This window comes from Anomalospiza imberbis, chromosome 2 (assembly GCF_031753505.1).
Source record: "Anomalospiza imberbis isolate Cuckoo-Finch-1a 21T00152 chromosome 2, ASM3175350v1, whole genome shotgun sequence".
NCBI lineage: Eukaryota > Metazoa > Chordata > Aves > Passeriformes > Viduidae > Anomalospiza > Anomalospiza imberbis.
The window spans coordinates 79618593-79642688 of NC_089682.1; the positions used below are offsets into that span (position 1 = coordinate 79618593).

The window sequence follows — 24096 nt, forward strand, 5'->3', positions numbered from 1 at the left end:
TGATATAATCATCATGGGGTGATTAGGTGAATTCTGTAGAAACAGTAGGACAATAAATTTTTACTTCCTTTCCTGAGATGCTTGATTTTATAAATGACTTTTTTTTCTCCTCATGAAGGGCAATTAGTCTCTGATCAAGAAACTGAAGAAAAATACATTACAAGGGTTGTTCAGAGCTTATTTGCTGATTTTACAGGATTTGTATCATTCATGCCACATGCTCTTTTATTTTTTCATAAGCAGCAAAGGGGTTTCTCAACAGCTTCTGTTTAGGTGTCAGCCTTGCCAGGTTGCTCCTTGCAGAGCACTTGGGGAGTGCAGTGAACTTCATTAGATGCCTGTCTCTTGTGGCCAAGGATCAAGACAGGGATTTAGTTAGTCCCTTTCTGGATGTTAGGCAGGAGAAGAATAGTGGATTAAAAAATAGTCACATAAAAGAAAATTATTTTTTGTGGCAAAATTGCAGCAGATGAGTGCATTTTTGAAAATCTTTTCTGGGAAAAAAACTTGTCATTGGGAATGAGGAAGGAAACAAAATACCTCTGTAACTAAAACTACAGTGTAACACAAAAATACATTATATATTTTTTGAAGCTTTGAGTTGGCCAAAGTTAAAGGGAGGTGGGAGTAAGTTTGAAATCAGAAACCATTGTGCTTGGTGACTAGATAAAACTAGCTCCGGGTATAATTTATAGTACATGTGTATTGCTCAGTTTTAATGTTTTGTCTCCCTTTGTTTTGAACGGGCTGTGGGTTGTAGCATTTCAATTATAAGAAGCTTGTCAAAGTGACATAAGGACACTGATCAGAGCAACAAATAAATCTCCTTGTATAAATTTTTCAAAGTGAGAACGATGAGTAAAGAGGCACATTTTTCTTTTCATTGTCTTAAGTTTTTTAAATGCCTGCACTTAATCAGATGGGATCTCCCTCTGGAGCTCTTCAAAAACATCAGTGTCTTTTCCTCAACTGTATAAGAAATTTATGTGCTTCATTTGACAGCCTGCTTTCTCTATAGCATGGAAACTGGATACATTCCCTAACACCCAGATCTAGGTAATATTCTGCTGATGTCTTAACTCTGTGTTAAGGCAAGACGTGCTGCGCTCCATCCCTGCTTTCACTCCTTCTGGTCTTCCTCCTACATTCCCAATTTCTCTGGAAGAAAATTATAAGAGCTGCTGGCCTACCCCAGCAGCCCCCATGGATGATCAGGAACTATAGATATTTAAATATCTGAGTGTCAGAGAATTAATCACATAAACTATAGAGATCAGATTTCACTCCTCCCTGCCTTGTAAAACTGGCAAAAACTTATAACCTGGAGATGCAAAGAGTCTTAAACATAACATTCTGAACAAGCCACTGGCTGTCCCAGGGATATGTCTTGCAAGTCACCTCTCTATGTCTATGTTTGGGGTTTTTTTACCATCTTTTGTTTGGTAAACTGAATTATCTATTTCTGCTACCTGCCTATGCTAAAAGCTACAGCATCAGGTGTTCTACTATAATAATCTGCTGTGGTTTATGCTTTTTCTTTTTTCTCTAAATGACAAGAATAGCCATGACAAATATAGAAAGTAAGAAGCTGAAGGAATTGGGCAGAATTTAAATGCTGAATTAAGATCATAACATAATGCACAAGAACAGTCATCTCTCTGTGCATTCATACCTTATTAATGTAGTGAGTAGTTTTATGTTTTTAATTATTAATGCTAGTTATGTTCCTAAAGTGTTCAGAATTTGAACTACATTTCTTCTTCCAGAAGAAGTACATAAATACCATGTGAGTGATCAAAACAACTTTCATAACTTTAACTATTCATGGTATTTGTAGTTATTAATGGTATCTGTAAACAGCTGAAGCCCTGTCTTGCTAGAATTAAAAATTAAAAAATAAACTGTGAAATAAATGTTGTATTATTTCCACATAATACTGACTGCATAATATTTTGCTGTCCCTGGACATCTTACTTTTTGAAGACTCTTTTGTGACTTTTTTAGTCACAAAACAGAAACAAAATAGTGACTATATATTTCAGCAGGTCCTTTTTAACTTGGGAAGAAGATAGCTCAGTTAAAAAACCTAAAACACTTTCTGTTAAACAAATCAGTTTGATCTCAATTTTCGAAGAAAGCATGCTTTGATAAAGCAGCCTTAGGCATTGTTCCTGAAGGAAAAGAATTTTTTTTTGTTCCCAGAGCTTGTAAACACATTGCTTATACCATGTAAGTGTTTTTGTATGACACATAGGTTGGAAAATGAGGCCTGGAGCTCAAAAAAATCTATCTTGCTGTAAGAATATGATGGTCACTAAATAGCAAAAACTACTGTTACCAGAACTTTAAGGTTCAGGTATGTTCCCTGTCCCTCGATTCAAACATCATCTCCTGGAATGAGAAGGGTTGAGTGACAACAGTGACCAGTACCAACTATTTTTAAAATATACAAAAGTTCTGCAAAATCTTCAAAATAAAATGCACTGAGGAAGTTTTGAAGTGGGTGAAGCTGAAAGCATGAGCCTGTCCCAGGGTTCAACTTACCAAGATTTAGCCTGACTGTTACTGGCTTTCAGTTCTAACATAACTTGTATTTTGGAGTACTTTAGTTTTATTTGTATTTGCTTGGCTCTTTGTGAAGTACCTTAACTGAAAGCATTCAAAAAATTCTGTTTATACTTGTTAAGGTATTTGGTAAGCTTTATTTATAAAAGTAATGGTTATTAAAAAGAACAGGAAAACATTACTGTTTGGAATTACTAGGAGAATTATAAGAAAGAGTGAAAATAACCGCTGCTGTGGGATGATTACCAGTAGCGATAATTGTATTTGCAAATATTTCAGTTCCCTGTGATATGGCATATTTTAGAAAGACCCCATCAACCACAAAAATTCACATAAAGAGATCTATTGGTATAACTCTGCATATAACTGAAACCAAACAATTCCTAGGCTAAGTCAAGGATTTCAGCTAGTTTCTCCAGTTACATACTTCAAGCAAGTGTATTTTGAAATGCAGGATACTTAACAGTAGCAATAAAAAGCATAATCTTGCTAGCAAAATAGAGTATAATGTAGAATTGCAAGATTTGCAGGTTTAGGAAGATCTCTAGATCTCCTTGAGAGGAAAGCTTTATGTGCACCTGGGGTATATCCAAACATGCCAGGATAAAAGCTGGAAGGATCATAGTTTGTATTTTAGCACGCTGTCTTAATGCAATGCTTGAGGAACTTAAAAAAGTGACAAGTTCTCCCAATTGCTCTCCAATCCTGCTCACCTCTGTATAGTCCCAATATGATATTGCCACCCATAAAAAAACCCAAAACCCCAAACAACAAACCAAAACCCAAAACCCCAAAACAATTCCAAAGGGAATTGGTCTAGACAACTCTGAGTGGGAAAATGTGCATAAACTGATCAATGTACAGTTTAGCCCTGGTGGAAAACCCCTGCTTAGACAATGTAGAAACCAGCCTGGTTGTAGCCCACCCACCCAACATATATTTGAATTTAAAATTTAAAATGCCAAAGTGATAGCAATTTCATATCTTACATGACAAATGATTTTCTTTTTCTTTTAATTGATGTCAATGCATCAGACTTGAATTACTTTTCAAAGACAGCTTAATTTTGACAACTTTCCTCTGGGTAAAATACCTTTACCTGCCAAGCTCCTTAGTAGCCCACCTAGCAAGCTGCTGGAGGCTTCTGACATATCACAGCTAGGGTAAGGAATTATTCACTGTCATGGAGAATTTTTGAATCTTTGGGGAGTTTTTTTCCTGAACTAAAGTAACCCCAAATTTAAAAAGAATTGCTTCTTTGCAAAATGGAATGCTTTTATTTGTCATGCTATACCTAGGAGGTTGGGTTTTTTTATATAAACTGTCAATTTTAAATTGGATGCATAAGCCAAATATTCCTTCTCAAATTTGTACAGTTTTCAACCTCATACTTGCTCCTCTTACAGATTTCTTTTAATTTGCATTAGAATAAAATGCTGTGTGTTCCAAGGTGCTTGTGTGAGCACTCCTTAGCATTTGCAACCATTTGTACACAATTTCCAAATAAGAAAAAAAGCACTCATCAAGAAGGTCTAGTCTTTTTAAATTATTATTTTAGCTTAGATATCTTCATTCTGTTTAATGCAACTTAAACTCATATTCTTAAGAACTATTTACAAAACTGGAAACATTGCACACAGGAGAAGATGATCAGAGATAAAAACTCTGAATGTATATATTCCAATTTATAGCAATTCTAACTATTTTAGAGTTTGCTGGTTTTTTTTTTGTTTGTTTGTTTGTTGTTTTTTTTTTGTATTCTTGGTAAATTCTTTTACTTGAAGAAGTGGCAATTTTAGAGTTTGCTGTCTGTCATTCACATGCAAAATGCAAGCTTCATGTCAGAAAAGTTTGGTTTCAAAAGCATTTTCTGAACTTCTATAATTTGTTTTTGCCTTTATTTCAGAAAGACCTGAGTTTGTCTCTGCTTGCTTGGAATATTGGGGGTTTCCCACTAAGGCTTCTTAATCTCATTTCTCTCTTTCAATTTTTTTTTTTAGCCTCAGTGACATTATGTGTCCCCCAAGACATGTCTTGGACAATTCAAGATAGCACATGATCTGTACTACACAAAACATAAAACAGGGGTATCTTGAAGTCCCCTTGCATTAGAAATGCATCATAGTATTGCAACTTTTATTTAAAAAAAAAAACAAAACAAAACAAAAAAAGGGTCTTTGGAATGTTTCTGTCTTCCAGGGATAATCTTTTTTGCTTTAATCATATTTTATCTTGCAAACATGATAATTTTCCATATATAATTAGTTATTTGTACTATCTTGGGAAAATCTACAACACAGCAGATAAAAGTACAGCTTGAGGTGAACTCTCAAAGTCTAGTCCCTTCGCTGCACAAATTCTCGGTACTCCACTTTCTCTCAGTTTAGGCATCCATCTTGGCATGTTAATAAAAGGCAGTCTGTATATTCTTTCTTCTAGCTACTGACTTTGCGTACTTTTCTCTTGATCTTGATATGTGGTGTACATCGTAAAGAATAAAATGCATACAAGTTGAATTATTCTCTTCTGTTGTTTTTTGGCAGGTTTAGCAGCTTTTTTTTACATTTTAATTTAAGTAAATCAGACCCCAGACTAACTGCCAACGCTTTTGCCACAGTGAAAAGTCCTCATTATGTAAATACTGAAATGTCACCATTATACTGCTTGAATAGAAACAATAAATAGTAACTGCAAACCTTACATTAGTTTATCTACCATATCACTAATTGCTTCATCACAAAGATTGGATTAAAGCCAAGCAAAGTTTCTCTGCACATACATCAGAAATGAGATGTTAAATCTATGATGCTAAAACATTACTTATTCTAGACATGATCTTTGATAGTCTAAATGCCAAAGAATTTCAGAATCCATAGCAAGCACACATAAAGAGAGCCCAGTAATATAATGCAAAAAATCTGGTGAGATTTTACTGAAGTTAATTTCTGGAAGAAAAAATATTTTAACTGCAGACATAGACTGCATGTCCTGTCTGATTTATTTCAGGAGACCTCCAAGCTAATTCAGAGAAGATTTTCCTTCACTGCACTGCAAAAGTCTTAGCTCTGAGTTAATTCAAAATTAGGCAAGAGTTTTACAAGAGCATCAGTTTGTACAAAAGCTTGGATAGAAAGAACAATCTGTTTCCATTTTTATTACAATTTGAAATACTTGTAGAGATTGTTAAGGAAAGACTTGAGGCTTATGACACTTTCCTATAGAAAGTAACCACAGAAGAATGTTGTAAAATGAAATCTCAGATCCATCAACTCTCAATGAAGTTCATGACATTTAAAATTTTTTATGTATCTCTAAATTGGGTTCATTCATGGATCACAGTGTTCACACAGATTTCTGGTTGTATGGTAGCCTCTGATGTGGCAGTACAAAAATGGTCATAGATCCCTTAGCATGTCATTTCATATCAGTTGGGGTCCCATGGCCCTACCAAAGAAATATGTCTGTTACAATATCAAGCTAACATTACTTTATTAAAATTTCATGCCAAGAAGGACAGAGGGATCTTAGCTGTATCACTAGAGTCTGATTGTCATTAACTGGGCATGTGTTACCTAGGAAGAAGTTTCAAAAGCACCTAAATGCCTTATAGGAAGTGCTACAACCTTCTGGTGGGACTTCTGTGTATGAAGAGATCTGTAACTCATTTTTCTTAATCCCTTTCAAGAACTTTTACATATTATAGAATATACTTTGCAAGGTTGTTGATTCAGTAAAGTTCTGTTTCTTACTGTTTTTTGTTTGTTTGTTTATTTGTTTGTTTGTTTTCTCTGCTATACTGCAGTTCTATTGGCTGACTTGAAAAGCATACCAAATCCTTGTTTGTCAGCCAAACCAGCTTTAAAATGCAACCCTTCCCTGGTCTCCTCATCATTTGTGCAAGTTTCTGATCTCACAAGTTCTGCTTACTGCCTGTCCCACAGTTTATCCAGTGTCTCCATCTGTTCCTTGAAGAAATATCTGAATTTCAATGATAAGCATATTAACAGATTTCTACATGTTTCTTCTGGTTTCCTGCACCTAAGACTCAATCTGTAATTGGTGCCTCTTCCCATGCTCTGACAGAAGAATGTTGTTCATCACAGCCTTGACTTAGACAGGGCATATTTTCTGTTGACTTTTTCTCTCCTTCTGTAGAAATACATTAAACACTTGTATGGGCTCACATAGCACAAGATCCAGATATTTTGAGATACTTTTAAAGAAGAATCTTGATATACCTCTTTTATTTTATAGTCTCAGTGCAACCATAAGCACATAATCTTTTTTATGTTTTCTGGCAAGGCCAATAGTAATATTGCTTTTTCCTGAGGCAGCCTTATGAGTCTAAAAAGAGTCAAATACACAACAAATAAAGTAGTCAATATTTGGAAAAAAACATAACTCATAAGTAGTGAATATTCCCCCCTTTTCGTATAAAACATCTATTGTGTTAACTATTTAGTCTTCTGAAGCTTTACCAATAAATAAAAACCATAACAATAAATATAAACAATAAACAGTGCACTAATGCTCTTGAACACGCTAAAGCAAGGGTTCCCAAAATGCTGTTTGTGGGGTCTTTTAATGTGTGCATATGGGCTTTGATGAGGCTGTACAACAAAAATTCATCGGCAGTTCAGTTTCTTCTTGGAAGGACAGCTATAAAGTTCTACACATTAACCTGAACAACCCAATGTTCACACTGTGCAAGGTAACTCAGTAATCTCACCTTCAATAATGTATATATTATATATATAAAACATATGTATGACCTAATTCAACATCAAGTTGAAATGAACTTTGTAAATTTTCTAAAGGAATTTGAAAGTCAAGATGAGTTCTCCTTTTGACTAATTATCCAATTTTCTTCATTAGTTTTTCCTAATTTTAATTTTCTCAGACTCTCACTATGTCAGTAATTTATACTATTTCCTACACATTTTTAGAGTGATGGTATTTTGCAAACCACAGAAGAATCAACTGCAATGCAGTTGCAATGCACTCTGAATTTTTTGAGTGTTAGTCACCCCATCACATGGAGATTTGTTTATCAGCTCTGCTTTTGATAAAGAACAGATTGTGTCCCCTCATATTACAGCTTTTCCCCAGGAGGATTTTGGCAGAGCCCAAGCTGAAAGAGACAGCTTGTGGGATGTAGTCTACAAAAACCAGAGCGCATCCTTTCTCCAACCTCAACCTTATAGCCACTGATGCCTCCCAAAGATGATCTTGTGATTTAAAATAAGGGTATTTGCTAATGGCAAGTAGTGTATCTTTTCTAAGGCCATATACATTTTTATTTTTTAATTCTATATTAATCAACAATGAGTGATGCATATTTATTAAAACAGGCAAGCAGAATGAAAGTATGCTAGAGAGATAAAAGGCAGTAATATTGATAGCATCTACATGTTCTCCTACATAATTTTAATATACCAATTTTTTTCAATATGATTTTTAAGCATATCCTTAAATTACTATTATTCTTATAACTTTACTGTTATTTTCCAAAGTTGCTATATTTTCTCAGTAGAAACAGTAATGTAGCTAATGTCCACAACAAGCAGGACACAACAAATGCCACATTGTAATGGGAAATGGTTACACTATTAGGAACACTGATGTGACAGAAAAAAGTACTCAATGCAAAATGCTATATCCACCATTAGTCCTTCAAATTTGTGAAGGTAATAAAAGATCCTTTCATTAACTTAATTATTAAAGTCCCTAAACCAGCATTTATCTGACTCTTAATAGTAAAGAGCTGATTGTGATTATTTATTGACTGACAATAATGCATCATTGCTAAAATAATCATCAGTTCTCCAACCCCTTTTCCAAGCAGGTAGGAAATAAGCATAAACACTAAAAACCTTGCAAGGTTTGAGTCACCATGTCCTTATCTATCAGCTCTCAAGAATGTGTCACTGAAATACCGAAAGTACAAATAATACAGACACACAAAGGAAATTAGAATGTAGAAAGCTTAGTGCATCACTCCTTTTTTAGACAAGTAATTTCCCATTTTTCTGCCCTTGATTTCATAGCCTTTTCTCCCTGGATATTGTTATTTCAGTGCTCAGCTCTCCTACCTGGGTAGATTTCCAGTGTCTGAAGAAGATGACTGAAAGGAGATAATAATAACTGTATTATTCCTCATGAAGAAGTCATCACAAGTTTGCAACCGTTCTCCTCCTCTAGCTTTGGAGTCTCAGTTTCATAGGGTAAAATGAAGTACAAACTTCCAAAGTATGGGAGGAATGAGAGTAGGAATTTGTACTTTACTCTAATATGTTCCTCTCTAGTTTTTGCTCCTGTACAACTGAATTAGAGAAGAAGGTATTATTGCAGAGCAGTTTTCAGATAGCTTGAATTCCACCTAAGTTCCACTGCCTCATTAATGAAAACAGAATAGTACCTCTCAGAAAAGTACTTCAGAGTGGCTAAGCAAGGCACTGAGCAGAGTATAAGCCACCCAAGTGCAAGGGTAAGAAGCTTACTTTGGCAGCTGTAAAGTACCTGATCACAGATGTAGGCTTGACTGCTGCTCTGTTTTGATCATTTAAATTGAATGAACTCAATATAATCTGAATAATGAAGATTGTCTGTGACAGGATCACAGAGTCATTAAGGTTGGAAGATACCTTCAAGATCATCTAGTCCAACCAGCAACCTAGCACCACCATAATCACCCCTAAACCATATCCCCAAGTGCCACATCCAGATGTCTCTTGAATACTCCCAGAGATGGTGACTCTGCTACCTCCCTGGGCATGTTATTCCAACGCTTAACCACCCTTTAGGTGAATTTTTTTATAATATCTAATCTGATCCTCTCCTGGCACAACTTAGGGCCATTTCCACTCGTACTTTCACTTGAGACATGTCAGAAGATATTGACCCCCACCTCACTACATCATCCTTCCAGGGGGTTGTAGACAGTGATGAAGTCTCCCCTGAGCGTCCTTTTCTCCAGGCTAAACACCCCCAGCTCCCTCAGATTCTTCTCATCAGACTTGTGCTCCAGACCCTTCCACAGCTCCATTGCCCTTCTCTGGACATGCTCCAGCCCCTCAATGTTCTTGTAATGAGGGGCCCAGAATGGAACACCAGATTCGAGGTGTGACCTCACCAGTGCAGAGTACAGGGGGATGGTCACTACTGCTGATAAAGGCCAGGATGACATTGGCCTTCTTGGCCACCTGGGCACACTGCCAGGTCAAATTCATTGTCAAAGACTTAAAACTTTCTGATTCCTTTCTCATAGGGTATGATTACTTGATTAAATTATTTACAGTTCACACAGAAGGATACATATATTTTAAGGAATGATAATTGACTTTAAGAACTATGGTTTTTGAATAAATTATATAGGATTTATCTCCTCTTCTTGTGACTGCAGCAACTGACAGAAGACTGACTGATGTCATCTACCTAGACTTCTTTATGGTCTTTGACACAGTCCCCCATGACATCTTTAGCTCCAAACTGGAGTCAGAGGGATTTGAAGAGTGGACTGTTTGGTTGATAAGGAATTGGCTGGATGGACACAGCCAGAGAATTGTGGTCAATGGCTCTATGTCCAGGTGGAGGCCACTGACAAGTGCTGTTTCTCAGGGCTCTGTCTTGGGACCTGTGCTCTTCAATATCTTTATCACTGACATTGACAGTGGGATCAAGTGCTCCATCAGTGAGTTTTCAGATGACATAAAGCTGAGCAGTGCAGTTGACACAACAGAAGGACAGGATGCCATCCAGAGGGACCTGGACAAACCTGGAAAAACCTGGGAAGTAGGCCCACAAGAACCTCATGAGGTCCAACAAGTCCAAGTGCAAGGGGCTGCACATACATCAGGGAAATCTGAGACATGAGCACAGACTGTGAGAGGAACTCATTGAGAAGAGAAGAACTCAGAGTTTCTTGTGGAAGAAAAGCTGGAGATGAGCCAGCAGTGTGTGCTCACAGCACAGAAAGCCAACCACATCCTGAGCTGAATCAAGCAGACAAGATGAGGGACAGATGCTATGGAAACTTCCATGTTGCATTTCAGCAAATTATTCCAGCTTAAATCTTGTGATTTAAGCTGATACAATGATTATCAAACTTTTCATTTGGCAATGAGTAATGAGGATAAAATTTACCTAACTGTAGTACAAGGATGGAACAAGGAAACTAATGACAGTAAGTGAATAATCAGGGAAAGGGAAACTGATCATCCATTTTTTTTTCCCAGTAAATTACTGTTTTCTGAAAGAATTTCCAGAGTTCAGTTGCCTTAGCTTTAAATGTCAAAAATAATGGAGCTTCACAAACCTCTTTTATGACACTACCGTTTTCCTTGAAAATTTACTGATGGTGAAAGGTGATGGCACAGCTCCTCTGCTAACACAATACAGAGCTGCACAGAGAGGCTGTCTCTAACATTGTACTGGCCACTCCCATGCCTGTGCAGCCTCCTCCAAAAGTCTTTGAACTTACAGTCTAAAGGCCAAATCCTGACAAAGATATTCATTGTGAATGCTATCTTAATTACCTAAATTATCTGTTTCAGTCATCTTGTCTCTCCTGGGGAGTGGCACCTCACTCTTTCTTTGACCCAGCTGAACATGGTAACATTCAATGCAAATATTAGTCCATCATTGTGGTGCTTTAAACAAACAAGCAGGTTTGGTTTAGGTCTTCCTAAATGCGTTAAAAGAGGCATGATGTAAATATGAGTGAAGACAGGGAGGCTTCAGAGGGGCTGCTGGAGCACCTAGCGGTCCTAATGGTTACTCTAAGCAGCTCCTTTCCAGCACATGGCTTTCCTGACTTACCCCATTGTCTTTCAAGGGAGAGAGAAACAATAGAGGAAGCTGTGACAACTCTCTTAGGTGTCCTAAGAAATGTCAACTGCAACAGAAATGCTTTTGGTTATTCCAGTTGCTAATGTGGCCTGCCCAATGAAACGATTTGAAATTGCCCCAGAAAGGATTTTCAGTTTGCTGCCATGTTGATAGGACTATGTTTGTCTTTTTGCAGCAGCCGACAATATTAGCAGGGTTTCTATACAATCCCCAGGGTCAGGGAAGATCCATGACAAATCACTCTGTCAAGGGTATGATTTCATAATACTTTCTTATTGCCTAATATCTCTCAAATACCTTCAATTATTTACTTGCCTGAAATGTTACTCCTGTAAGTAACACATACTGTTTTCAGACTATGTAAGGATGGAAACTTGAATAGTAGTTGCTGGTTAAATGTGGTCTTCAGCTGTGTCCTGCTCAGTATAGTTTGAAGAAATGACAATCTAGAAAAACGTTATGTTTCAGAAGCTATTCTGAATAATTTATTGCCCCTGCACACAGAGCTGGCTGCATGCACAAATGCTGTATCAAATTTGATATGAAGACTTGAAGTTAAACAAGAAAGGAAAAATGGCTGAAGGTGCCACTTCAGAGCTGCAAAAGTATCTCTGGACAGAACTAACCAAATAATCATAGAATTATTTAGGTTGGAAAGAATCTCTAAGAACATTTAGTCCAACCATTAGCCTAAGTATTTGGGCAGAACTGTGTTGGGCATTAAATGTACTGCAGATTACAGACTCCTGACAAAGAAAAACAGATTGCCAAATTTAGATTTTATGAGAAAACACAGGAAATATATGTGGAACTGCTGTAAGGGTGGAAAGTCAGGGACCATGCTGAATTCATAAATTGAACAGAAGTATCATTTATCTTGTACCACTCAGAAGAGGCAGAAGCTGTATGCCTTTGGAAAAGGAAGAAAGAGCATTTTTTTAAAGGGCATCATAATATTGTTTTCAGCAGTTTCTTCCACTTGACATGGAGTTGGCAGCATACACAAGTTGAATTTTTTCCATCTTCCTCTACTTGTTTACTGCTCAGTGCACTTGAAGATTTGTCTCTACTTATTAATTAGAATGAAACAAGAAGTTCAAGAGTTGTCACCTAAATGTGTGTAACAACTATTTAAGAGGAGACTGGGACACTGACTCTGCTTGTGTTGACTGCCTGCAAGGGCCAGCGCTTCCATCTTGGAGAAAGTGACAGCCTTTCCTCCTTTCTAGAACTCAAACAGGAGGTTTGCAGTCACTAACAGGTGCATCTGGCTAGGAATGCCCCTGCAGGATAGATTTTAAACACAATTTCACTGTGAACCCCAGTAGCAAGGATTTAGCCAGGATCTTGTGCAGGGTGCTCTGTATGATTGTCTGTATCTGTAAGGCCGAAGTAATCTGTTTATTACATGATTTTTAAGTTTAAGATTTAGCAGTAACAGTTGCCCTTGTCAGCATTTTTACCCCATGTTGTCTTTATTTATTTAACTTCTTTCCACTAGAAAGGCATTTTTCCCTAACACTATATCTAAACAATAGAAATAAGTAACCTGACAGTGACATACATTTGCTTCAACCGGAGTCATGGGGGGAGATTTCAGTCTGCATAATAATGCATGACTGCTGCTAAAATTTGAGAGACAAGATAATCTTAATATTTATTTTTAAATGTTTTTAATTCTTGGAGGCTTTCCTGGAATGATGCATACTTATTGACATACTTATTCATGATGCATACTTTACTTATAGAAAAAAATCAAAACCAGGACTGCAAGATTGCATCCAGTTTTTGAAATGTTTTGATACATTTACTGAGATTTACTAGGTAATTTCACATGCTTGTCTGGCAATTTATAATCCATTATTTTGCACTGTAAACTCAAGCTGCATCCTTGAGTTTATTTTATGGCATAGACATAAAGTGAACTAAATGACAACATCTCTTGGCATCTGCCTTTTATCCATGGGAATGACCTTCAGTAAAGAAAATCCAAAGGATGTTGTGCATCCATTTGGAGATATATTATTTTCATTAATGTGAATGTTTCTGAGTAAATGAGGAAGTAAGACTTAGCTTAGGTTAGAAGAACAATGCAATTACTTAATAAACTATGTGTCATGAGAATCAGAATCAGTATTGCATCAGAAGTTGCACTGTTTGGGAACCATCTATGGGCCTTGGTCTTCTCATACTATCTGCTGAGAAAAATATCTAAAAATCTAGCTTATTTCTTTATGTGCTGATGGGTTACTGCAGTGAAGTTGAGATATGTATGAAATACAGCACAAAACTCACACTCAGTTAAGAGCATAATTAGTCACACCAAACTGGAGATAGATTAGTACTAAAGGAGAGAAGCAATTAAGTATTTTACACCAAAGTTTTGATTAGTATTAAATGAGAGAAGCAATTAAAGATTTTACACCATAGTTTTGATGTAAATATGGACATTATAGTCCAAATTCTACTTCCCTTCATTTAATCAGAAACCAGTGAAGCAACTCTGTGTCATAAGCACTAGAAGTAAAAGGACAACTGCAGGCAGAATAAAATAAAACACACTGGGTAAAAGACTACAGGACTACTGCCTGGTTTTCAAGGCATAGAGCAGATTTACATGAAAAATAACTTTTAAAAGCTGGAGGAAGGATAAGAGAGGACTGAAAGGTATGCCTGACCTGCAGGTTAAGATAAATTTGTGCTGCAAGGCCAGGAACATTGGAATTCTAAGGGTTTGGTTTTACCCACTATTTGGAGTCACTTCTAATTTTTGTACTAGAACTGAACTTCTCCAATGAGAAATGTGCTAACTCTAGTCATTTGGTTTGTCACCAGCTGCGAGCAGGGGGAAACCGTGCTTATTGTCCAGACTAGTGACAATTCAGCTGGGAGGCTTCTGTTCCTCCAGTTCCAATAAACAAAGTTGATTTACTCAAAGGTTGTGTTTGTTTGTTTGTTTGGTTTTTTTTTCTTTCCCCTGGAAAGGTTATATATAGTTGGATGTTTTTTATTACCCAAGGTTTTTAATTTTGTCCTGAAAACTTCTGTTTTCATTTTGGCCACTGGTCTATAGAATGTCATGATATATAACAGCACAGATTAAAAAAACCCAGAAAACCCAACCCACCAACCAACCAACCAAAAAATCATTATATACCATTCTTTAACTTGTCCTCTATATTGTTCTAATGAAATAATAGTACAGAAAACAGTTATTAAATGAAAACAGTGCTGTGGTCAGGTGGCTCAGTTCTACAGTGCCACCACACTAAAAGCCCATCTTTCAGCATGAAGCAATATATCTGCTCTAAGACTAAACATGAGCTTTATCTCTTTGGAACAGTCCTCAGACTGTGTGCTGTACATGGCATGATATATGATCTTTTAGGAATGTAGGAAATGGAGCCAATGTTCCCATTTAAATAAAAAAGAAACCAGAAAACCAAAGATTGAAGTTCAGGCTAATAGAAGTGTGGTCAATCTGAAGTAAGATTTGTCTAGTGAAAAAAAATAGTATACTTTTACTGTAGATTTAGGTTCTTAATTTTGTAATTCACAATAATTATCACCCTATAACAATTTACACAACTCCTTTTCCTCCTGTAACCAACCATAAATGACACCACTTATCTAAAACACACTTGAAACTAAAGAATAACTTGTATTACCTCCAGCTCCATGTGTTTTTCTTCTTTGTCATGGTCCTTTGATGCCTTTTCAGAATGATTATTGCAGTCTTCTAAATGACAGATGTGCTGATATTTAGTAAGTTCATGTTGAGCTTGCTTTCTTTGGGAAACATTCCTTCTCTGAAGACCTTTGAAAAATGCTTCATAAAGTGGCAGTTCTGTAAATGTGTCATGATCACCTCTGTTACCTTTCTCTTCCTCTTCAGAAGAAAAAACATCTGCTTCTCCTGCCTCACAAATATGGAGCTTAGTATCAGCTTCATGTGATAATTCAAAATCAGAAAATGTGATAGCACATGGTTTGTGTTCTATGACTCTCATCTCATAATTTGATTCTGGTTTCTTGTCTGAATTTTTTCCTGTGAGGACTGGCCATTCTGTGTTCCTGGGAAGGTTTAAAAGATCTTCCTTTGACGTGTGCTTTGTAGAACAGGATAATTCTTCACAAAGGTGCTTTGTCTCAGGTTGGCTGGTGGCACTGGCACGCCGTGCAGCCATGCCAAGTTGTAAGGATGTCTCATTGTGGTCCAATAAGGATGACACAGAGAGCAAGCTCAGCTCAGGTTCCAGTAATGAATTCTGAAATGCATATGGACCTGTCTGATTTTCTGCCTTTCTTTGGTATTCTTCATACTTGGTTTTCTTTGGAGTTCCCAGGCACTTGGCAGATGTAAGATAAGGTGAGCCCTGTTCTTCTTCATAGATGTTAGTTTCCATTCCAGTGGGTTTCATCCATCAGAGATCAAAATTACTTCATTCTTGCTTTTCTTAAGAAACATAAATCTGCATATGTAGCCAGGAAAAATATTCTTAGTTTTCCAAAACCATGATCACACAGTCATTATTAATGCTTGGATTCTCATATAAAAACATCTGAATCCTTTCAGCTTCTGAAAAAAAGTAAATAAATTAATGACAACATGCTTGCAATGGAGCACACCAGCAAAAATAACACTGAAACTTGAAATGTTCATATCAAATTTACTTCAGATTTACTTGTGCCTCTTCAAAAATATTTCATGTATGCAGATTAAATGAACTTAAAAATTAGAATTTTGACTTGTTTTGCTTAGAGACTGGGAAAAATGGCAAGTGCAGAAATGTTTTTTAATTAATGACTCTAAATTGATTACTGACACAACAGTTCAGAATCATTTGAAGTGATGTTAGACATATGCTCTTTATCTAAACATGCCTCTGTTCACTGTATTTTCATTGTCTGTTAAATCATTGACAACTTTTACACTGCTATAATAAAGTTACTAAAATGCCATAGGGAAGACTAAGGGACAAAACACATGGAAATGTCATAGGAAAAACAGACAGAAAAGATGTCAGGACAAGGGTGATTGTCTTGAATTCAGTGAATTGCCAGTGCACTGCAGCACCTGCCCATTTCCAATAGATTTGAAAAGGAATAGGAGGAGGCTAAAAATAACAGAGAGCTTTAGTACTACATCAGAGTTGGCCTTGTCTGCTTCCAAAGTCTTAACATCCATGCTCACACCCAGGCAGTGCACCTCCAATGCACTGGGAGAAGGGAGCAGCTGAAGAACTGATCTTGCATCACTGAGTAGCTTCTGTTCACCCATGCATATAATTTACTTCTTGTGACAGATTGAATATTGGTAGTATTTATTTTAATGATTGTTTCAGTACTCCATCTGTGAGAGAGCAAAGCAGAACAGAAGCTTTTCAAAATAAAAAGAGAAGCTTAAGCCTTTGATACATGCAGCAAACCTGTCAGTGATGAGGAAGATGTGTCAGAAGGCAGCACTGTGACTGTCAAAGTGGGAAGCAAGCAAAGTAAGATGCTGGCATGTGATGTGCCTGTTACTGCATGTGCCATAAACTAAGCAATGCACACCAGCTAGGCATATTTTAGTGCTGGTTAGTGTATATTTTACTGTTACAAGCATGTCTTTGGTAATAGAAAGAATACTGTAACACATCCAGAAAATTTGGATTTATTGTATTACCTTTGTCATTTGAACTGCAGCTGTAATGGATGTGAACATGCAGGTACACACTGTTTATGCAGACCTCCTCTCAGCTACTGATAGCTATTTAAACGCCAGACATTATTGTAAACTGTCTAACCTCCTGCTGGAGAGGAGAGAGAAAAATGCTTCCAGAAGGTAAATGCTCTCACTTATCTTGTTTACCTATTTTGATGTGGGAGAAATCTCCATCCTGGCTTGACTGCCTAATACAAAACTATTGAGGATGTCTAGACAAAAACTTGCACCAGTCATCCAGCCTTTAGAGGGACGAATAATACCAAGAAGAATTTCAGCCCACAGCTGTGATACACAATAATAATAGATTACATTATCTATGCATGAATGAGAGACTTACTCCTGAAGGCCTCATTTTCTGAGGTGCCTCAGGTTAGTCATCTACACAGAATTGACTTCACTTCCAGAGAGGGGAGAACTAATTGAGCACAATGAAAAAGAAAACATTTAGATGGAATGATTTGGAAAACTAACTTTTTGCACAATATCTTGTACATTGTGGGCATAGTGGAAAAGCCTCTTGCCATTTCAGATGATTTTTATCGGTGCTTCACTATGAGCCATCACCTTTGCTTCTGAGTCCCTGACAGCCAGCACCCTGGAAGAAGCCATGCTCTCACCACACAAAGCCAGCTATAAGCCAAAAAGTTCTGCCTACTCTAGCAGACTGCCCAAAAGGCAGCAAAAGAGCTTTGGCCTGGCTGCCCACATCAGGTGAGACCGTGGGTTGTGTTCACCAGCCATTGCTGTGGTGGCTGTCCTGTTCTTCATCTGATGGTAGTTCCAGAAGAAGTAGCAGTGCTCAGGTCTCCAGGTCTCCTCCAGAGCTTGTCTTTCCCAGTTTTCACCCCTTCCTATTGTCACTCTTTCTTCCTATCCTTGGCCCTTTTCCTGGTCTCTCTTTAGTTTTTGTAATGCTGCCAAGCAGGATCTGCTGTGATGACATCTGCAGAAATACACCTCTGTGTTCATAGTAACATCTTTGCTGTAATAAGCCAAACATTTAGCAAAAAATGCTCCAGAAACAGCTACAGAAATTCACAGGATCACAGGATGAGTTGGGTTGGAGGGGACCACAGGGGGTTATCTGGTCAAACCTCCCTCCACAAGCAGGGCCATCCTGGAGCACGTGGCACAGGATTGTGTCCAGACACTTGTTGAATATCTCCAGTGAGGGAGAGATTCCACAATCTCCCTGTTGCCTCCCTGGCAATCTATTCTAGTCAAAGAGATTAGTGCATTAGAGAATAATAAAGAAGTTATTACACAATAAAGAAGTTCTACGTCATATTTAGGTGGAACTTCCTGTGTATCAGTTTCTACCTTGTACATTAAATTCTGCAGTAGGTATGCCCAGGATAAGTGAATTATATTTTTTTTTAGTACTTTAGGATGATGCTTTAGACTCCCAAACATGAATGATCATCCAAAATATTGTATTTTTCATTATCTCTCTATATAACTCTATGTTACTATCATTTAAAATCAATACCCAACTTCTTTTAAAACTTTGCTAAGTTATTTCTTTCAAATGAGTTTTGGTTTTTACAGGATATGATGTAAAGCTGTATTTTTTACAGTTTATTGCAAAAATCATGAAAGAGTTTTTTCTGTTTACTGGATTTGCTATTCTATTGTACTCTATTTTTCCTCGGATGAGACTGGAACAAATCAAGTATGCAAAAGCAGGCTGGTTTTGTGCAAGTATGGCAAGAAATCTCTGAGGAGGAAGTGGTAAGAAGAATGTCAGTTTACCCTTGTTCATCCTGTGCAACATTATCCTTTTACTCAATCTAGCATTGACTATGAAAAACCTCTTACTTTAATGTATAATATTAAATTACACATTTATAATGAGTTACGCATAGACATTTCTAGCTCCTAAAAACTGAGCAATCTTGGCAAAGCAGAGAATTTAGACAACCTACCCATAGCAAAATTTGTAACTCAGAGTGCTCTGAACATTCAGAGCTAAATCTGTACATGTCACAAAAAGCCTCTAAGACAGTCCTGCAAAAGAATGTAATTCTCACCACAATGAGGAATGTATGCAACATACAAGTTCTGAAAACTAGTAATCTTTCTGGAAAAGGTCTTGAAAGCTTTATAAAAAAGGAGATTACTTTCATATGCATGCATAATTCTAAATATATACTGTAGCATTAGCTCTACTGGTAAAAGCTGGTGTAGATAATGTGGAATATTAAAGTATATGCAGGTTTTTCAACAAAAAAGGGAATTCAGGGCTACCAGAGGTAACTGTCCAACCAGAACTGACTCCAAGAAGCATTAGTAAGAGCAAAAACATTAAAAAGCAACACACAGGATTATTTTTCGCTAAATGTGAAATGCATACCTGAGTGTAGCAACTTCAGCTGCTCACATATGTGAGTTTAAAACTTATGAACAGAATATTATTTATTAATTAAAACTCCTTACAAATCAGCAGTAAATGAATACAGATTTTTGATATAGCTAGTGGCATGCCATGGAAGGTAAGTTCTCATATGGTCTGGCACACACAGGTGTGTATGTGAAGCCTCACAGATCAACTTCTGTGTATCATGCTCTACTGGTTCGACTCCCCTTTGCCTGAAATCAAATTATTATGATTTATTTCATAGTGTTGCTCTAACAGCAAGTCACCTAAAACAGCTTTTCAAGCATGGCTTAAATTAGTGCATTTCAATACCCATGATGTATTTTGGTGTTAAAGAACATGTGAATACATGTAACTTTTTCAGTTTAAATTCAATTTAAATCTGAACTGACATAGTAAACCAGCAAATCAAATCCTAATCTTGGCTGGAACAGTACACCAGTCATCTAAAATATAAAATTTCTACCTTTCAGGTGCTAGTGCATTTTTTTCCCATTCACAATAACTTTGCTTAGTATTTTCTATTGACTTATACAATATTCCCCTGAAAAACTAAAAAAACAAGGCAAGAGAATGCAAGATACATAGACTAAGAGAAAATGATGAGATTAGGATTTTTTCTTGAGGATAATTTTACCTGTTTTGCACGGTAACCCCATATTTTTCAATTCAGTTAATTTCCATAAGCGCAACAACAGGAATTGCGTGAGCAACCAAAAGATCCTCCAAGCATTGGGGAAGAACAGAGAAAGAAGTGAGCAGATCCTTAACAAAAGACATTTCAGCTTCCTTGCTGCACAAGAACTCTGTCAACAGAAGTATGTGTGAGAATCCCTGGGGCAAAAACAGCCTTCTGCAAGCATTGGCTGAATTATTCACAGAAAAAGACAGAAAAAAAAGGAGAGGGGAAGGAAAAAAATAAAAAGAGAGAGTAAGAGCATGCTTCATAGGATCACCAGGCATTTCTAAAAATACAGAATGACCTCATTCTTCACATTATGCCAGACCTTAACATCGTGCTTTGCTTTATCACCTGGAGCACCTGGAGTCAGGTTCCCACTGCTCGAGTTTGGACGCTGTCAGATTTTGAAAAGGTAGGCAGTAAAATACCTTTGGATGTAGTATAAAGCCACTGTAAAGCAGCACCAAAATTAGCTTCCATGTCACTTGCAAATTCTAATGATTTTTTGCCTATGTTTCATCAAGACCTATATTTGCTGCCAAAGCTTTACAAGTCTTTCCTTTTATATATATTAATAGAATCATAGCTTGCAGACAGACTTCTGCATATGCTGCAAAATGTAATTGTAGTGCAAGTTACTGGACACATGAGCCTCTAAGTGTGATTATAAATCAGTTATTTGCGAATCTAGCCTGGAAAGGAGAAGGATGTATTGTCACTGGAAATATGGGGTGAGAAGTCTTTGAGTTATAACTTTTGGAAGTGTTTTTCTATATTGCTTTTAAACAGCAAAAAGCAAAAATGAAAATGCTGCAATACCCTTCTACTCGTGTAATGGATGTATTCATGTACCCAGGCTTGTAGCTGTAGATTACGTTTTTCACCTTGAGATATCCTTGAGGCACAGATGCTGCCACATGTACTTCCATTCTGACTCATTTCAGCGAGTGAAGGAGGTGGCACTGAGATGCTGGTATCTCTTACACCTCATGCTCCTGATTGCCTTCACTGAAGTTAAGCAGTATTTTATTCAGCAACAAATTTGGCATAGTTATGAATGAGTCAGTCAGCAAATGAAGCAACATATTGAGGCAAATATTTTTCAGGAAATATTTTATGTGACAGTTTGGTGAGCGTTGTCTCAATTCAGAAGTGTTCATTATCCCAGGGCAGCTGCACTACCAGGTCTGCCTACCACCAGCTTTGCCATCACTGCTCCCACCTCCACTGTGTCAGAAGCTCATTCTCATTGCCAAGGAAAGTAAAATATCTTCTCAAATGCAATAAACTAAAATGATAAAGAGACATTTTGTTAATTTAATAGTGCTTACATTTATATTTGTCTTAGGTACAACTGCTGGTGGCAGATGTGCTGTTTTTCAAGCACTCTCTTAAACACAGCAATGTCAGCAATTTATTTACAGCTGGACCTACTTGCAGTGTATAGAAAGAAAGACTGCTATGAGAGGAGTTGTTGACACACTTTGTGCCATTAGCTGAGCCTGAGGCTGAGTTTAACCCAGCACAGACACTAACATCCTGCCAGTATGCTGTCTCAATTGTAGTTCTGCCTAAACCAGCATTTCCAAAGGCGCTGTCATTGTCACCTTACACTACATGGTAAGTGCAAATAAGGTGAGAAAATACCCTCTGCAATATGCCTGTTGCCCTTTCTAAAAGCTTAGATCCATGGACAGTGTTTATTTCTAGTTAGTTTACATAAAGTGGGCCTTGATTTTGCAAATCTTTCTGCTCTGTGCAACCTGTGAATAGCATGGTTACAATCCTGAAAAAAATCAAATGATGGGAATGTGTGAGCAGTAGTACAGTATCTTCAAAGAGTAAGATCTATCTTTCCTTCTGCCAGTAGCCACCTTTTACCTAATTGCTTGAGAAATTAAACCTGTGTAAAGATATTGCCCTAAAATACTTTGTCTTTGTTTTTATATGGGCAGGGCAATCAATGTGGAAGAGGAAGAGTAGCCAGCCATACATGGACACTGTTCATAAACACAAGCTCCAAAATTAACCAACACCTGATAAAATAATATAGAATAAATGTTTTTAAAATAATACTGGATAGACCACATAGGGGAAAAAAATTCTGTGTCCCTTAGGCTGATGAGCTTCACATTGGTAAGATACCAAGGTTTTTATCTAAGCTGCCAGTCCACACCAAAGTCAGGAAACATCCATTCTGCAAGCAAAGACACACAGGTATGAGCTGCTTCTCCTTCCTGTTCCTTCAGCTTTTAAAGTGAATTCCATCATGTATGTTTATGGGATGCTCAATGGACTGTTTGGAAATTCCTCTTCATTTTGCACAAGCAGAAAGAAGCTGGAAGGACCAATTTTTTTTTCTTATTGGAGGATGTCAATGATAACATTTAGTTACATAACACAGTTCTATTCATATCTTTTTATTTTTAAGCTCCTGAATGAGAAATGATGTAAGACAACCACTTCTCACTCCACAAGTTAGGTAAATAGCAAGCAGCTTGGTTTTAGTTTTTTTTTTTTTCTGTTTAGCTCTTCTCTATTCAAAATTGTTTATCAACAAAAAATTATCTTTCACAGCCTGCAAGTGTCTTCCAAAATTGTACATATCTCTCTAAGAAATCTCTGCTGAACCTGTGACACCAACTAGCAGCCAAAAGCAGTTATTTTGGCAATTCACAGGGTCAGAAAGTGGCGTGGTCTGATTTTGTATGGTTCATAATTCCTTAAAATGAAAGAAATTAAGTTCTTTAAGTTTATTTCCCTCCCTGAAAAAGAAAAACATTTCACTGTCTTGGGTGCCTTCATGAGAAAGTATCGGTTCATATTAATTTCACTTTTAACCATTATTATCCACGATCTGCATATAAGGAATCGGACGCTTGCATTTGCTATGACCACACAGCCAGCAGAAGAGTTGTAAGCCGGAATTAGAATTCCTCCATCACTAAAGCATTGTCTTAATCACTTTGCATCTTCCATCCATAAAAAATGTTTTATTTACTAATTGTCATGATTAAATTTACACAAAGAACATAAGAGACTGAGGCTTCGATTTTGCTGTAGAGCAGGATGGTAACGAGAATGACTCCAAATCAAAGGCTAGAGAATGAACTCTGATTTATTTCAAATGCACCGCTCTATTTATAGAGAACATCGTGCAGACTAATTTCATTGGTCTTAGAGTAAAAACATCTCACACCATTGGTGTGCAGTGAATGACGCACGGTGGCAGAACCTATCTATAAACAATGTGAACAACAAGATAGATTAGAGAATTATTTACATTCTTTCCCAACTGTCTCCCAGGCTCTCGCCTGGTTAGAAAACCTTCTCATTTTCTCTCTGACTGAACTGAGAATATCCACATTTCATCAGGCATCATGACTGAAGATCAGCCCTTGTTTTAATAGGATGAACCCTTCTTGCTAATATTGTTTATGGAAGAGAGTTGCATTTCATTAGAAATATGTGCCCTTTTCCCCCTTAACTGGGTTCTCTTAAACAGGGATAAAAAGCTAATCTTAAGAAACTCCCTATACCTCTCCAAGCTTCTGATTTTCCCATAATCTATTAAATTCTCCCAACAGCTCCAACACCCTTCAGTAACTCTTAAATGCAGTGCTTCTGCTTCAAGCTTCCTTTACACCCACGAGTTCAATTTCAAGTTCTGGTCCTGATTTTCAAAGTAATCTCGATGCCTTGACTCTTGCTTCAGCACCCTCTGTCCTTGCCACCATGGCCATGGCCAACACAGGGGTGAACACCTGGCGCAGGGGAACAGATGCCCAGCAGCTACCAGGAGCTACTACATTCCAGGAGAATGTAGTAGCTTTCTCATTCCAGGAGAAACCACATAAAAATATGTCTCTCCTGCTACTTTCTGAGTGAAGTACAGAGAGAAAAATAACTCACAGG

General features: G+C 37.2%; 1 protein-coding gene across 2 annotated transcripts in view; it reads right to left on the bottom strand.

Moving 5' to 3' along the window:
- STARD13 (StAR related lipid transfer domain containing 13) overlaps nucleotides 1–24096 on the bottom strand; it is a 303442-nt gene that overhangs the window by 234306 nt on the left and 45040 nt on the right. For both annotated transcript variants that reach the window (XM_068181983.1, XM_068181984.1), the window contains one exon: nucleotides 15081–15991. In XM_068181983.1, coding sequence (XP_068038084.1) covers nucleotides 15081–15833 — 753 coding nt within the window. In that variant the 5' untranslated portion in view covers nucleotides 15834–15991. The remainder of the gene's footprint in view (nucleotides 1–15080; nucleotides 15992–24096) is intronic.